This window comes from Rasamsonia emersonii, assembly GCF_000968595.1.
Source record: "Rasamsonia emersonii CBS 393.64 chromosome Unknown ctg1118621760649, whole genome shotgun sequence".
In the NCBI taxonomy this organism is placed as follows: domain Eukaryota; kingdom Fungi; phylum Ascomycota; class Eurotiomycetes; order Eurotiales; family Trichocomaceae; genus Rasamsonia; species Rasamsonia emersonii.
The window spans coordinates 1-16,547 of record NW_013562837.1 but is presented as its reverse complement, the minus strand read 5'-3'; the positions used below and the strand labels follow the sequence as shown (position 1 = coordinate 16,547).

Sequence of the window (16,547 nt, the reverse complement as noted above, 5' to 3'; positions counted from 1 at the left end):
CGATCGGCTGCCCCCAAGGTTGCGGGTCGGGCCGGCCGCCCTGAGGCCTGACAAGTAATCGCACACAAAGGCAGGTCTGCCGGCGTGGCTGCTCGCCGTCGCCCGTTATCAACGGTTCTCGGCCAGCGCTGCCCGGCCGCATCACATGGCCATGAATGCATTATGCAACGGCCCTGTGCTGTGTGGAAGCGGATTTATTTTCCATTAGGGCCCCGGACAGCCTGGCTCGTCTGACTTTCCCTGCAATTAACAAGGATTTCATTGTATTGCCTGTGTTGTGCATATACATATTGTCATCATGACTGAAACCACATCGCCAACACCGCCAAAACCCAAATCGCCCATGTCGCCCACGGCACCACCACCTGCTACTGCTGCGGCGGCGCCTGAGGCTTCGGATTCACAACCTTCGACCTCGTCGCCCCGTGATCAGCCAGAGCCTGAAACTCAAAATGATTCCGCTGCCCCATCGACCTCTGCTCCTCCCAACCCGCTCCCAGTGGATCTGCCGCCACCGCCGCCTGAATTAGTATGTTCCTGCTTTCCGAAAAGAGATAATATAAGCATCTGATCAGCGCTGCTCATCGCCGTGCTTTTTGGAGGGGGACGACGATGACCCGTGGGGGGAATTCGGTGTCGACGATGACAAGTATGTCGAAGTCCAGCCTAGACGCTCTGCAATTAAGAGCGATTGCTGACTTGCTGAAGTCGGAGCGCGTCATCGGCGTCGATAACGTCCAGCATTACGCGATACCGCTGGGAGAACGGTCGCCGATACCATGCGTATAAAGACGGCGCATATTGGTGAGACGGCCCTAGGATGGAAGTTTCTTATTATTCATTGATATTGATATTATATTATATGTCAATCAGGGGCCCCAACGACGAAAAAGCAGCCAACCACCTCGACATCGCGCACCACCTGTTCCTGCTCACGCTGAAAAACAAGCTGCACCTGGCGCCCATCGGCGACAACCCGCAGCGCGTGCTGGACATCGGCACGGGCACGGGCATCTGGGCCATCGACTTTGCAGACCAGTACCCGTCCGCGCAGGTCATCGGCACCGACCTCTCGCCCATCCAGCCGTCGTGGGTGCCGCCCAATCTCAAATTCGAGATCGACGACGCAGAGGACGACTGGATGTACCAGAAGAACAGCTTCGATTTTATCCATGTGCGCAGCCTGTTTGGTTGCATTGCTGACTGGCCGAGGTTCTACCGGCAGGTTTTGAGGTAGGTACACCAACAACCGAACCTCCTGCCTATGCAGACCCTGCTGATTGAAGCAGACACCTTAAACCCGGCGGCTACTTCGAGCAGGTCGAGATGGCCCCAGGCTTCAAGTCAGACGACGGCTCGCTCGACCCCAACACGCCGTACGGCTACTGGCACGACCTGGGCGTCGAGGTAGGGCGCAAGATGGGCAAGTCGTTCGAGACCATGTACGAGATGAAGGGCTTCATCACCGAGGCCGGGTTCGAGGACATCCACGAGACGACGTACAAGTGGCCGATCGGCCCGTGGATGGAGAGTCGCGAGGACAAGGAGATCGGCATGTGGGCGCGCTTCCACATCGAGGAAGGGCTGGAGAACTGGGCCATGGCGCCGCTGACCCGCGTCATGGGCTGGAAGAAGGAAGAGGTCGAGATCACCATCATGTATGTCAAGCAGGACTTGAAGAGGAAGGATATCCATGGCTACCATGAGATGCGGGTCATCTATGGCCGGAAGCCGATGAACTGGCGAGAGCCGCGCGACTAGCCGGAGATAGATTTATATAGTATAGAACTATAGTTTTCTAGAGTCACCATCTATATACTTCTTGGTTTCTTAACCTTAGAGCCTTCTTTTTCTATATATTTAGCTATAAATTAGTATTATAATTTTTATATAGGTCTGTCTTACCTACCTCCTTTTTCTCCCTATCGCAACATCTTGTAGGCAACCCTTGTTATGAGCTTGCAATACAGCTGCTGTTAGGCTTGTCCCAGATTGACGTTCAATTATGGTCATCGTGCTCATGACTCTACTACATCTTTTCATTCAAGTGGAGAAAATTACTACGTCTTGCTCGGAAATATCGACCATAAGCAGGTAGTATTGAACTGCAGAAAAAAGAAAAAAAAACAAGATGTACTGAACCTGAGTATCATGACGCCCATTTATCTCAATTGTGTAAAACATGAACCTATAGTCTTCATCCTGTGTGGCAAGTTTTCAGAACAGATCCTTAGTGATGATGGTCAAATATAGCAAGTCTGTATAGAACCACCCCAGCAACCGCTCCAGAATTCCTCTTCCACGAACAACGTAGCATAGCTGCACAGACTACAGTTCTAGAAAGGACCACCCTAGCAGAAGGGCTCCTAAGACAAAGAATATCAAAACTGCCACCTCAGAACAACCACAAAGTGGTATCATCAGCATAACAATTTTAAGTATGTACATACAACCGACTGACTCTAATTATAGCATATTAGCACATTCCCTGTAGACCTGAAACAGAACACTGAGGTCAGTTTCTGTCAAATAGCACAAGTCTCTGTATTATTGACTTCTACACCTAGCTTAATACCCAGTAGGAGGAGCAGAGTTATATAACTAAACTTTATCAAGTAACTACCTATTTCTAGAAGTCAGCAACTAAATTACCTACGCCATATAGCAGTTTAACAAACATACTTTAAAAGCCAGTTCCTGTCATCTCTTGCCACATACCTAGCCTAAGTGAGTATGACGTTGTTACTTTCGTCGGTAGGCACCTAGCTCCTTAGGTGGTCGATGGGGCGAATGGATGATCCATTCCTAGATACCTAGATCACATGGATAATCCATGACATTTTTCGGGATAGTCCATCTTATGGATGTATGTATGTAGATGGAGGATCCTTCATCATTTCCTCATCAAGTGGCCTTGCAAACAAATTGTCTTTCCCGTATGAACCTCTGAGACATAATTTTGCAGCCGTCTGCCTATCAGACTTTAATATAAGATGCCATGCAGTCTTCAACTAAATATTTCGCGTTGTTCTATCACTTATAAGCCCCGAAGGCTTGCTGCCCTGAAATCTTCCCTCCATGGAAGATCTGAGAATGATGTGTTGCCTACCTTCTGCCAGTAACTAACATAATCGTCACATCTGTAGCTATGCCTACGGATATCCTACTGAGACGTAAATGACGCCTCTGGATACAAAGAGCCGATAGCCGCATAACAGGAAACCTGGATCAATACAAAGAAAACAGAGGAGGAGATTACTTATAACAAAAGGCCACGTTGACATCGCTGGAAATTGTCGAAGATTGATGCGTTAGATCGCTCTTTATGCTGGATTGCTGCTCCGATTGACAACGTTGCGCATCCCATATGACTGAAACCATTTTAGTTCGGACCAGGACAAGGTTGAGAAATCTCAGTTCAGTAGGCAAAAGGGTTATTGAGATGAGGAGAAAGATACTTAGATTGTAGCAGGAGGTGGGCGAGAGAGGTGCTTATATGCCGGAAGCGAGCCCGCGGACCTAGCCCTGGGCCCTAAGCCCTAGGTCTGGTGGCTGACCAAGCATGTCACCGAGAAGAAATGGGCGATGGAAACGTGGCTGTCTCTCGAAAAACTGGCTCAGCTTAGGTACCAGACTATCAGTGCGTTGGGCTCAAAAATAATCTCTTGACGGTGAGGTCCGAGGGGCATACAGATTTAAGCAATACTAACACTACTACTTTGATGAGATATATGTATTCTCATGGAGATTCCGCAGCAGTGCTATGTGTTGATGTTGGTGTCCAGGATACTTCATATACACATACAATATTTGTGGATTCGGAGTACCTGCTGTGGGCATCATGTGAAGAAGATCCTATTACATATATTGGTGATGCACTTGGTCCTCAATCGCACAATGTCCTCCTTCCCTGCTCTATGCTTTCGTTTCCTCCCAGAAACTCGCGGTGGAGCCCTTTCAGGTTCATCGAGTAGTGCACTTGAAACAATCCGTTCCTCCTGTCTGGAAAGCATTGTATGATCTCATCTAATGTCAGTTCCTCTGTTTCCTTCAGCTTGACAGGCAGCCCGTCCTCCTCAAGAGAAAATGGAGTTCTTTGAGAGAATCTGTCGTCCGCTTTCCTTGTACTCCCTGTTTGTGTCTGCTGATACAAGGCAGCAAGCGGAAAGAGCACTGCTTCAAGTGTTCAGCCCTTTCGAACAAGAAAGACTTTCTGATTTTGTGAGGATAAAATGTAACTGGTACAACTGACTGTTTCAATTCAAGAGTAACCATTACTGCACGTTTGGAATGAAATTTGCCCAACTCGTCACATAAACTGAGTCTGGCATCAATCGGAGGCAGGAAAATGCCAATATGATGATAGCTACCCTTGTGATACAATAGACAATGCCCGTTGCAGACAAAATGATAATTGGCCACCGCAACGTCAGCTGCGGATATGAGTCCAATCTGTAAGCGTCTTTTGGGTAGGTGTCCTCTTGCATCATGTTCAATAGCCGCTTGAACTGGTCATGAAATTCCATGGGAAACAGATCCTTCCGTTTCTTGATAAAGTCGCCAAGGCTCTTGAAGAGTTGTTCATTCTCATTGTTCCTGAAAATATCCTTGTAATATCGCTTTTCAATATTTTTTGGATCATCGTAGGCCTCCTCCAAACTTTTCAAACATTTGAGAAGATTAAGACGTGCTTGTTGATCAGCCTCTTGCCAGGCGAACTCTCGAATTGCAAGTAAACAACTTCCCATGAAGTTATATGGATTCAGGACCTCTACCCTCTTATGGAGAGCGGCGCACACTGGAACAAGGAGAAGTGCAATTGGTGGTAGACCAACTGATACCAGAACTGCTGTCCTCCACAGAATCTGTTCAACATATGTAGGAAATTCAAAGTTCCATGCTATCAAATGGATGCTTCCAAAGACAACTGTAGTTGCTGTCAATGGATAAAGAACAGGATGCAGTTCTGAGAATACTCCAAGAAGATGGGTTGAAATGTGGTGTCTGAAATGTCGTGGTAGGTAATCGTTCGGAACGCGGTCTTTGTATATTTGTTAAACATCACCTTCAACATGCCTCACAACCTGCCAGAATCTGTCGTATTGTCGTATTTCGAGACCATTGGATTTTTCTCCACCAAAGCTTTCCTTGGGTATGATGACTGTGGCTGTTTCGACACCCTGTGGCTTGTACCATCGAGCGATGTAGGTAAGGACACCACATATCGCAAAAGCTAAGGTGACCAGCTCGAGTTGGGAGAAGGCCAGGCCTCTTCCAGCTCTGACTATGATTGAGAGCAATAATATGGATATCTGTACCATAGCAATGGCTTTCGTGAAAATGTCTGCTTTACTCTTATCTTTGATGTCGTCCTCCGAGAGTTGAGGCTTTTTAATATCTTTCCAGCATTTGGCAAGTTGATCCGCGGTCAGAGTCGAAGCCGCCTTTCCTTCGCCTAGGCGGAAACCGCCCATATTCGCGTAGTAGGAGTGCGTTAGCGTCCATTCAAATATGGCTGATCCATCATTGGCACGTTCAACCTCAGGCTTCTGCTCTTTACAGCGATACCACCACGGATACTTAACATGGACCTTAGATATTTCACCCATAGCTTTCATGGAATCCCAGGCCATTTTAAACTCGAAGATTGAATGAGCCATAAGAAACTCAGGGAAGAATATCGTCAACACGGTCCACTTGCATTTGCGCAGTAACTTTATCCAGTAGCCATCTTTTGGATCTGGGATATTCAGATGCTGAATGCTCCATGTGCAGGCCAATATAGTGAAAACACAATTCTCAATGATGTCAAGAGTCCCACGACGATTAGGATTGGCTTACCAACCAACTGATTTGTGTTCATTCCCTTGAGAGGCTTCGGCAATGATTTGGGCCGCGGAAGACATGGCAGGTAAGCACATCGCAGCCAAAAAGGAGAAACAAGTTGCTAGCATGACAAAAGAACGTAACTGACTCCCAAAAAATGTAGTGCTGAGTTTGGAGAATGTGTTCGTTACTATTTGCTGAAATTGCGATGTAGAAAACCTTAGTATATCAGTAAGTTACCTGAGAATATATGGACATACTCTAGCTGCATCGCCACTTATGTTTACTGCAGCTTGACACTAAAGAAAAGAAAAGGAAAAAAAAAAGGTAACGACAATAAATGTTCTGCATGTGATATTTATGGTAGCCTTGCGTTTTTGAGAAAAAGCAAAATTGAGAGATAAGGGATAATTGGATGGAGCTTTCCACTAGCAATGCAAATGTCCATATTTAGTTCCGAACACATTTCCTAATATGGAACTATGTTGCGATGGAGCTAGCCCCAAAGAGCGTCAAAGGCTTTTCTAACTAATTTTTGGGCTTTACCTATCCACCTATACATGAATGCTCAGCCAAGCTGGCCGGCGTCAGGCCCCCCAGGCTTTTTCTACGCTCTTCAGTAAGGAACTGTCGCTAGGCACAGTGGCTGGCTGGAGACACGTCGAATCTCCACATAACGTGAGGACCTAATATCTTAGGTACTAATATTGGTAGGCACCCTCGTGAGTGAGTAATGTGTTATATACCAACCTTGACTTTATCTACTACAACTACATCTCCTACAGCTTTTTGACCAGCTTGGTTCATCCTTCCAGAAGCAAGTTGAGGCATATTAATATTGATGTCTTTATCACTTGCTCGTCGCTTGCAAGTTGCTGCAAAGAAGGGGAAAGTGTCCAATTAGTCAGCACCTGCCACGCTTAATAGTGGAAAACAACCAACCGTTATATTAGGCAGCATTTCAACGTGGACCAGAACCTACTATGAACAATAAACTCAAATGGACGGCTCTACACGAGGCGGCAGCCAACGGCGTTGATGAGAAGACGCGGCGGTTACTTGAGAATGGGGCTCGTATCGAGGCAAAGGATAAATCGGGAAGGACTGCGCTGCACTGGGCAGCAAAGAATGGCCAGAAGAAAGTGGTGCAACTCTTGCTTGAGTATGAGGCCAACATTAGATCTAAAGATACTATATTTGAAAAAACAGCGTTGCATTGGGCAGCGAAGAATGGGAAAGAGGAAGTGATAAATGAGCTGTTAAAAAAGGAGACTGGCATCATCAGCACAGAAGATAAATACCAAGCGACAGCGCTACACGATGCTGCAGAGAACGGGCACAAGACATCGACAGAGCTGTTGCTCAATCAAGGGGCCGATATTGACGCAAAGGATAAGGAAGGCCGGACGGCACTACACTGGGCAGCAAGGAATGGACACGAGGACGTGGCGCGGCTGTTGCTCGATCGAGAGGCCGATACCACTGTGACAGATAGGAATGAAGACACGGTGCTGCAGCAGGCCGCAAGGTCTGGCCATGAGGCCATGGTGCGACTGTTGATGGACGAGATGACCGCAAAGAAAGGACAGGAGGCGGTAGCGCAGCTATTGGAGCAGGTGAAGACCGACATCACTGACATGGATAAAGGTCTTGGAAGGATATTTTTTGGGAGATGGACATCGGGAATCAGGCGGTGGCTGAGTTTTTGCTTAAGAAGGACATTGACATCACTGTGGGAGACAAAGATGGTCAGACGCCGCTGTCACGGGCGGCAGAGAACGGGCATGAGGTAGTGGTCAAGCTGCTGCTGGATACAGGCAAGGTTGAGGCAGACTCAATGGATCAGCGGGATCGGACACCACTATCATATGCAGCACAGAATGGGCATAAGGAAGTGGTCAAGCTGCTGCTAGATACAGGCAAGGTTGAGGCAGATTCAAGGGATGGAGAAGGTCGGACACCACTATCATATGCAGCACAGAGTAGGGATAAGGAAGTGGTCAAGCTTCTGCAATCGTGGAACGTCCCCCCTTAGCCTCCTCACTGCCAACCCTGCTGCTGACCTTCTCCTATATGTAACTTTGAAGTGGCGAAAAGGATGTTGTCAAATGACCCTTTAACTGCATCATGCAATGAAGCCAAATAATATCTTGCCCCATGGGTGTTGTAAACCAATGACTAGAAAAATGGGCATCATTTCCCAAGGGCTTCATACTGTCACGGCTCAGTCAGATATGAAGAAAATCATAGTGGAAGCTATCTAATGAAGATTCGAAGCTAGAGAGGAGAAGAAGAAGAAGAAGAAGAAGAAGAAGACTATCTCCAAGGGGTCGAGAAGAGATATAGACACATTATGTCCGAATTATCTAACTTTGGAACTAGCATTTACAACAAGAAAGAGGCCAAGGCCAATCTGAGGAACAAGCAGTTCCAAAATTACTGGCGTCCAGCCTGCATGAGTACCCTATTCATACTGTTCGCCTTCATATGAGTCTCTACCGATTCCAACAACTCACAGGATATCTTCATATCTCCCATACGGAGTTGTATGGGAACTGGCCAGACAAACACCTCTCTGTAGAGCAACACAATAGGACGAACAGCATTGCTAAGTGAGCCGGTTCTTACGACCCTTCGCATAGCGTCAAAACGATATTTCATCCCATTGTCAAACATCTCCATCGACGAGCTAGTGGTTTGGAGTTTTGGGCGGTCCTCTCATACATATAAGATATGCCTAATAAGCCTATCTCGCAAGGCTATAAAATCTTTGCCTTTATAGATCATGGTTATATCTTCAAGTCATACGGCCGGGCTTATGGAAACCATCAAACATAAAGACCTCACAATGACTGGATCTATGGTTCTTTGATTAAAAAACTGCCACGCCATAACAAACAATATACAGTATATCTTAACAACTACTTTACAAGTATTTCCTTGTTCAAAACCCTTCAAGAGATGAGTATAGGAGTTAGTAGAACAACGAGCCCTTATATAGCTGGCGAAGACTTTCCTCTGCTATTGAAAAGCCTCAAAGACTATGTGACCTATATCCTATATAACATGGGTTGTGTAATGGAGGTTCAGAAGGTATTTTGCTTTGCCTGGCAATACAATAATATTTTACTAGGCTTGTCAACTATTCACACTATGGATGAGCATACAGACTTTATTGAGTGGGATCGACGGCGGCCTATAAAGACAAGTACAAATGCCAGTATCGTTCGTCCAGGATTTGGAGAGCATGGAAAAAGATTTAGATCCCTCGCGTTATTGACGATTATAACCACTATCTAGGAGGGGTCGACATTGCAAATCAACGCCGGGCTACAATGAGACTCATCAACGAACCTATTGCTCATGGTGGCCACTGTGGAATTGGTTATTGGACACAGCTGTCATCAATGCATATAAAATCCAGTGCATATGGCGACAAGCGCGTTAGATCCAGAAGAGCTCTCATATTAGATTTCGGGAATCATTATGTTAAGAGTTATTCAAGTTAAAAGCGGCTGTTCCCCCCAAAAAGCGGACAGCGAAGGAGATAGATCTACCAGCATGTCGATTGGATTCTTTACTACCCCATGATCTTTCTTGAAGATCCAAAGGTCGTATGTGTTGTATATGGTGTCTCTATATAATTAACAAGCGATAGCGAGGTTCCAATTATCAAAAACATGATGCCATGTAGATGACGACATGGGATTGCAAAGCGTGCTAGGTGCCACTATGCCAGCTGGACTCTGGGCAGGCCTGTTGGAGAGAATTCCATACTCTTAACGATGTTATATAATTACCTAATGAGAAAATCATATTTTGTATATTTTTTGAACCATTCTGGGCAAGTAATACAATAGAATCTATTGGAGTTCTGTCGAATTCTTACCTAAAATTATATGGTATTTGCGATAGTGTTCCAAAATAGGTTTTATAAGGATTCGGGCAGTATGCGCAGGAACCAATGAGACGCGGCAGGTAAAAAAAAAACATGCTCATTTGCACAAGATGGTTACAGCCAAGGGGATATACGACTAGCGAATCTTTAAGGTAGCAGTAGAAGAGGCTGTATATGTGTTTCTAAACTAATGAGAGATACGGAATGGCTAATTTCAGGCTGTTAGCGGCGCAAATGAGAGCATTAATAAACTAGTAATAGTGGAGAATATGAGACTAGTCTGCTATAGCTAAAAGTAGCCTTGTGATATCATCATTGATACCTATCATGTATGTGTTGATGGATCGGTCATAGATAGGATGGATAAATCCACGTAACCTTGCACGTGCTTGAGGTAGACTTGGCTTTTACTAAGGAACAAATTAAAGAAAAAAAAACTAAGTTGTTTAATATTAACAATTTCCATTAAGATGCTTATATGCATGAAATTAATGACATGAGCTTAGTACATCGCTGACAATAAATGATAGAGTAACGAAATTAGGCGGAATTAAATACTCAGTGTAGTAGAGAACTTGATTAAAGAGCTGCCCGATACAACTAAGAACTAGTACTACTCACTTAGGTAAACTTCGGATATGGCTGTCATATACGTAGAGAAGAGCAATGGCTATTCCTTTTCCAATTTCACAGTCCACTCTCGCTGTGTCATATCGACCTCAACTTCATCCACATTTCAAGTGGCTTTTTCTCGACCAGGAGGAATGTCCTCAGCTCCTCCCACTTTAGCTTCTTCCCCTCGATCGCCTCGAAATCGAATGTCCACAGTAACTTTGCGAGCACCAGCCGCATCTCCGCCCACGCAATGTGTTGCCCCATGCAAGCCCGTGGACCGACGCTGAACGGCTGGACAGCGCGGCGCTCGTCGTGGAAGGAAGGGGAGTTGGGATCCGTGCTGGCTTCGGGGAGCCAGCACTCGGGGAGGAAGGATGAGGCAGAGTGGAAGTATGTTGGATCGCGGTTGAGAGAGTATGCTTGGATAGAGACTGGGGTCTGATGGAGATTGGATTCTCATTGAGAGGGAATAATAGATGGAGCCAGAGAGCATGATGAATTAACTTACGCCGCCAGATAGCCACACTCCGCATACAGTATCACCACCCACCGGGACTCATCTGGGGAGCATCCATGGAACGGGTGGGCAGAGCCTTAGGCCCTCACTGAGAACGGTATTGAGGTAGGGGAGATTCCGTACGGCCTCCAAGGTAATTTCGTTTCCGCTCTGAAAGGTCTTGCGTACCTCTTTCTCGAGGATAGCGAGTTTATCTGGATTGAGTCACAAGATAATTCAGCGTACCACACAGGACGGCCGCCGTGGTTTCACTTCCAGCAGTCGTCAGGATCATGAAGGTTGCATTAATTTCACCGATTGGCAGTCCGATTTCGCCATTTTTGTTGATTACATGGGACATGATGTCCGGTCGCTCGAGCTCCCAGTTGAGCGACGCTGCACCTTGTCCACAATCTGCTGGTAATAATCCACCTGTGTCTTCTTGAGCGACGGAGGCACACACTTTATGAACAAGGATTCCACCCAGGGGATAAAACCGTGCGGCGGCAACAAACGAAGCGGCTTTCACGCTGTTGAGAAGCAGCGCAATCCACGGGTGATATCGCGAGTGCTGGAGGCAGTCGAAGGACTCGCCAAATCCCAGGTCTCCGAAGATATCAAAGGTGGTGTAGTTGAACCATGGCGCAATGTCAATTTCTACTCCCTTGCCGTCCTCGGCTTCGCTCACCCGCTCGTGCAGCCGTACAATGAGTAGACTGACATACCTTTGCACTATCGGTTCCTGGGCCCTCAGTGCGCGTGGTGTGAAGGCCGGAGTGAGGAGTTTGAGTATGCGGGCATGCAACTCAGGATCGATGGCAGTGAGCAACGAGTCTGGCTGGTCTGGCCGCCTCTTCCACCAGATAGGGTCCTTTAGAAACTGCTGGTGGTCTGGACGAATTTGGAAGATATCCGCCCAGGCTTCCGCTTTGGAAAAGGTGACCTCATCTGGCGCAATTCGTAAGATGGGTCCATATCTCCGGTGAACCTTTTCGATGTCGTGCACGATGGTCCCCTTGAGAAGGGCCCATACAAAGGGGAAGTGTGAGGCCGACCAACTGCGAGGGCCGGGGATAGGGGCGAGAGGGTGGAAGTAGAGGTTGTAGATGACTTTGAAGAGGGGATACTAGATGCCATCAGTCTTCTCCCAGGCCTATGTTTAAGATCCATACCGCTAGCAACAACACTAGAGCCACGCCCAAGCGGCCTGTGGTTGCAAGGAAGTCATTCAAGACCATGTTGATGGTGTTCGCTGAAGTATGGAATCTGAAACTCCGACCACGGTGTAAAACAGTCATAAGATGTGAAGACGAAGTAGGAGAAAAGGAGAAACGAGTTTGACTTCACGCCTTGAGGGTGATTTCCGACAGTTATACAGGTCGCCAGCTCACCAGGTCGGTGGGAATAGCAGACACTGGTAATGAGCCGGTAACAGAGTAGTATTTATCAGGTTTTTCCAATATAATTGGTCACCAGGTTGGCAATGTTCTCACCAGGTCATATTTTTGGTATTCGAGTGTCTCACCAGGTTGCAACTTTGTATTTTTGTATAGTTTATTAATAAGACCTGCTTGCTAACCTACAGGGATTAGTTGGGACTGGTTATTGCTGCCCAGTAGTTATAGTGACCTGGTGAGTGTCTTTGGAAAGTCGAAATACATAGCATAGGTATTATATAAAATCCAATATAAAACTATTTTAGTGTATAGGTGATACATATTTGAAATACCTAGTTCCTCTTAGTAGTGAGCAGGAATAGTATATATTATTATTACTGGTTAAGGGGGACGCTGAAGGATGAACTGCTGAGAATCGTGAAGGGCCATGATAGGACAAATGAGCGAAGCTACATAATGAATCACGTTCAAATAACTTTGACATAGAAATGCAGCTGAGACATGACAATATCAGGTGCGCATGAAGTTTTGTATTGTGTAAATGCAGAATATAGTATTAGGCACTTTTATTATATATAGGGTTAAAGGTAGTTATATACGTTGTTATTAAAAAAAAATGTCAGGAGCAGCACATGCACATGCTGTATATATATACTATTCAGTTCCAAGCACAAACTTAATCCCCTTGACCACATTCGCCCCAAACGTCCGTCCCGTCTTCAAGGACGGAAAGACGAAAAAGTAGTGCGGGAACCCCATGTAATGGTCTCGTTTCACCTTGACGCCCGCGTCTTTCAGCGCGTGCTCCAGCACGATGCCGTCGTCCCGGAGGATGTCCTTTTCGCAGGTGACGAGGTAGACGGGCGGGTAGGACGCGAGATGCGGCGAGATGGCGACGAAAACGGTGGCGTCGGTGGGTTGGGCGCCGGCACTTTCTGCGTGTGTGTTAGTATTCGTATACAGATAGACATCACCTAGGTAAGCGCTCACCAAACGCTACATCCATGCAATGGCGGTCGATGAGAGGGACGTCCACCGCGTTCTCCGTGTACGACTTGTACAGGTGCTTGTACTTGGCTGGCGGATTGTCCATGTGCGAGGTAATGGGGTTCATGGCGACAGTGCCCTGGATGAGATGTCGCTGGCCGTTCCGCACGAGCTTGTCCGTGACCGCGAGCGCGAGTCCGCCACCAGCCGAGCCCCCGATGGCGAAGAAGGCGTCAGGGTTGCCGTTCAGCCTGGCGGCGTTTTCGTGGGCCTGTCCTCGCATTACTACTGTTATTCGTCATGAATAGATGGAGAAACTCACCCAGAGATACGCATCGTAGCTGTCGTCGATCCCAGTCGGGAGCTTGTACTTGGGCGCCAGCCGATAGTCGACACTGACGAGGATGCACGGCGTCTGCTCGGCGATGAACCGGCAGATGGCGTCCTCAAAGTCCAGGTTGCCGCTGATGTAGCCTCCACCGTGATAATACACGCCGACGGGGAGTTTCTGGCCGGCCGGGTTGGGGTCGGTGGGGGTGTAGATGCGGACGGTGACGTGCTCGTTGATCTTCTCGTCGTCTGTAGAAGCAAGTCAACGATATTCTAGAAATAAAATAAGAAACGAGACGGATATGCTGTACGAGCTTGCACCGCGGCAGAGGGAGGCCCCCACTGCTCTCCCAGGACGGCGCCTAGGCTGTTGTACTGCGAGATGATGGAGTGGACGTCACCGGTAAGAACAGGGCGCTTTCCGAGAGAAGCCTCGAGCTGTTGCCGTTAGAATAAGAAAAATATAACGGTAACAGGACTAATGACAGGTACTCACCTCCAGCCATTCGGGGTCGTATCCTTCGGTAGTCATGTTGCTAGCAGTGTCAACAAGCGGGGTTGTCTTCAAGGACTACGAATGAGAAAAAAAAAAAGAGAAACCACAACAGAACAACTGATATTGACAAAGCAGAATAACTATATTTATATCTATAATTCAACGTTTAACAAGATTATTTCCCTTTTTCCCATGCCGTTGGGGGCTATCAATTGCTCTATACATATACGTGCTCGACTTAAGAACCTGAGTAGGAGGCTGGCTACACGCTAGGATAGCGCACCGTCATCGTACGCAAGGTACCCCACTCGCTCGCACCGATCGACAGGCTGGCAGGCTGGCAGGCTGGCAGCAGACCCTGGCAAGGGACAGATAACATGCGCTGCAGTGTAAATCGTTGACTCGGGCCGAACCCGTCGAGCTGGTCTTAAGACATCAACATATCTATCTGCTTTTGAGAACAAGGATTTAATTCACAGCTTGTCTGAAATATTTTATTTCCATGACAGGCTTCACAGGCTTAAATTTAGGAAATGACTATGACCTATCACTAGTACTAGCCCGGCCATGAATTTGGGAAATGCCTTAGTCCATTGGGTCCCAACCGAGGGGGGCGGCCCGAGCCCAGTCCATCCCAACCGGTGGGTAACGTTGGTTAGGTCCCCTTCATCATCCGTCCTGCTGGAATCACGGTGAGAGCCCCTCGTCTTGCATTGTATTGGGAAGGAGTCTGCCTCCTTTAAATCTATCCTAGACCTAGTCGTAAATGGAGGTAGTAAAAGGTTAGTCCTGCAGTAGTACTACTGCTAGATTCCGCACCCAAAACTTGGGAATTCAAAAATTCCCAACAGTCGGGTAGACGTTAGGGACATGTAGCTGGTATTTTAGCATGGTCTTGGCAATAATTTCCTAAAAAATTAATAACATTAATTTAAGTAGAGTACTGTACGGAGTACGCCGTCAGGTGATCAAACCCTGTAGTTTGTTCTCTAGAGCCAATCTATGACGTCAATGAAACATTTTCTTGATTTGCATTTTCGACATTAAGCACGGATGGATTATGTGTCTGTGCGTGTATATAGTTGTCCGGATGGATAACAGACGTGGCTCCACTCCAATGACAGGTCCGTCTGTTGTGTGTCCGTGGGTTAGAACGGACAGTAAGCATGCTCTGCATTGATCTTGCCGAACAGGGAAATATCCTTCCGAGGTTGAAGACCTGTCATAACAATAGCAGTAGATAGAGACATGTCCTTATCGAGTCTAATATATACTATGTACAGTACAACGTAATCTAGAGAGAGGCTACTGCTGCAGTATCCAGCCTTGATGTAGTGGCGAGGCTGATAAAGACATGCGTTGTCTTCGATTAAGCAGCAGCAGGTATAGAGGTCTCTGCATCGAGATGGACACAGTCAGCTAATCCGGTATGCATTTATAGATGATACGGCAGTCTAGGATTGGTTGCCGCTTCTTGCTGTTTGATAGACAAGACAGAAGCAGCAAGTATTAAGTAGACTGACAATCACTCTCAAAAATCAATAGATTACGCAGAGAATTCTTGGGAAATCATGTCGATCTTCCCTCGTATTTTCTGTACCCGTCGCGCGTCACTTGATCGTGATTCTTGAAGATTGCGTCGCCATGGTTTGTGTCTAAGGTCAGATCTACATAACATTACATTCCTCAGAATGATTTGTCGCCTGCTTTATTAGTGACTAGGTCTGGTGTATATTGCCATGGTCATGTTGTAATGTGGCCTGGCTTAATGTTTTTGTCTAATAGGTCTAACTATTAGGGTATGTATGTAGATGCAAAACACGCCAGCAGATATGCAACAGTTGATTTTCTATAATTCTGAGGCAGACATATCTGTGTTAGTCTAATTAACAAATAATGCGGACCTTCTTTCTTTTCTCCTCAAGGTGGAGCGCTTCTACAATACAGCACTGCTATTGTCGGATCCAGGTTATTTTAACGAAATCGAATAATAGTAACAATAACGACAGAATGATAAGAGAATATACCCGACTATACCAGGATCTGCCTCTTCTGGTACTGTCCCACGTGCACACCCTAACCTGTTATGGCCTAGCTGCTGCGCCACAAATCGGCCGATTCGGACTAACCCAGAATGGTTAGACACGCACGTCCTGACGCGCTGCGGCGATGTCATTGCTCGGCGAACTTCATCTCTCATATTGTTTGATGCCGCCCTCAGGATATCTGCCGCCAGCGCAATCTTCCTTTTATTTCTTTCGTTTTGTGTCCTGCGGTACTGTATATCTTACCACCTGATAGATCTGCAGCTCTGCAGCGGTAGCTGCGACTGCCAAAATGGCTCCTTCAGACGACCTCAAGGCGCACGCCGCCTCGTCCCATGATTTTTACGCCCTCCTTGAAGTCTCCCCCGCCGCGTCGGAGAGCGAGATCCGTCGTGGATACCGACGCGCAGCGCTCAAGTACCACCCCGACAAGATCGCCAATCCAACCCCCGCAGAC

At 47.0% G+C, this 16,547-nt stretch overlaps 6 protein-coding genes across 6 annotated transcripts; 3 read left to right on the top strand and 3 right to left on the bottom strand.

Moving 5' to 3' along the window:
• Window positions 1-298: 298 nt before the first annotated feature.
• On the top strand, window positions 299-2,687 carry T310_8099 (SAM dependent methyltransferase; the record flags this gene model as incomplete). The annotated part of the gene is made up of 9 exons (XM_013469122.1): window positions 299-529; window positions 576-649; window positions 874-1,233; window positions 1,290-1,658; window positions 1,895-1,937; window positions 2,095-2,204; window positions 2,335-2,438; window positions 2,495-2,514; window positions 2,634-2,687. The coding sequence occupies 9 exons, from the start codon at window positions 299-301 to the stop codon at window positions 2,685-2,687; spliced, it is 1,365 nt and encodes a 454-aa protein (XP_013324576.1).
• A 1,587-nt stretch (window positions 2,688-4,274) lies between these two features.
• T310_8098 (uncharacterized protein) lies at window positions 4,275-5,633 on the bottom strand (the record flags this gene model as incomplete). The annotated part of the gene is made up of 2 exons (XM_013469121.1): window positions 4,275-4,865; window positions 5,082-5,633. The coding sequence occupies 2 exons, from the start codon at window positions 5,631-5,633 to the stop codon at window positions 4,275-4,277; spliced, it is 1,143 nt and encodes a 380-aa protein (XP_013324575.1).
• Window positions 5,634-5,904: 271 nt separating this feature from the next.
• On the top strand, window positions 5,905-7,861 carry T310_8097 (Ankyrin repeat protein; the record flags this gene model as incomplete). Its single annotated transcript, XM_013469120.1, has 8 exons — window positions 5,905-5,911; window positions 6,041-6,057; window positions 6,092-6,153; window positions 6,399-6,504; window positions 6,541-6,548; window positions 6,612-6,729; window positions 6,780-7,354; window positions 7,474-7,861. The coding sequence occupies 8 exons, from the start codon at window positions 5,905-5,907 to the stop codon at window positions 7,859-7,861; spliced, it is 1,281 nt and encodes a 426-aa protein (XP_013324574.1).
• Window positions 7,862-10,432: 2,571 nt separating this feature from the next.
• On the bottom strand, window positions 10,433-12,073 carry T310_8096 (uncharacterized protein; the record flags this gene model as incomplete). The annotated part of the gene is made up of 4 exons (XM_013469119.1): window positions 10,433-10,777; window positions 11,025-11,050; window positions 11,082-11,961; window positions 12,008-12,073. The coding sequence occupies 4 exons, from the start codon at window positions 12,071-12,073 to the stop codon at window positions 10,433-10,435; spliced, it is 1,317 nt and encodes a 438-aa protein (XP_013324573.1).
• An 813-nt stretch (window positions 12,074-12,886) lies between these two features.
• Window positions 12,887-14,081, bottom strand: T310_8095 (lipase/esterase; the record flags this gene model as incomplete). The annotated part of the gene is made up of 5 exons (XM_013469118.1): window positions 12,887-13,167; window positions 13,223-13,490; window positions 13,542-13,798; window positions 13,861-13,987; window positions 14,046-14,081. 5 exons carry the CDS (start codon window positions 14,079-14,081, stop codon window positions 12,887-12,889), a joined length of 969 nt encoding a protein of 322 aa, XP_013324572.1.
• A 1,608-nt stretch (window positions 14,082-15,689) lies between these two features.
• Window positions 15,690-16,547, top strand: T310_8094 (uncharacterized protein; the record flags this gene model as incomplete). The annotated part of the gene is made up of 5 exons (XM_013469117.1): window positions 15,690-15,692; window positions 15,736-15,787; window positions 15,831-15,844; window positions 16,055-16,182; window positions 16,355-16,547. Coding segments are annotated over 5 exons (390 nt in total), but the record flags the coding sequence as incomplete, so codon positions are not given.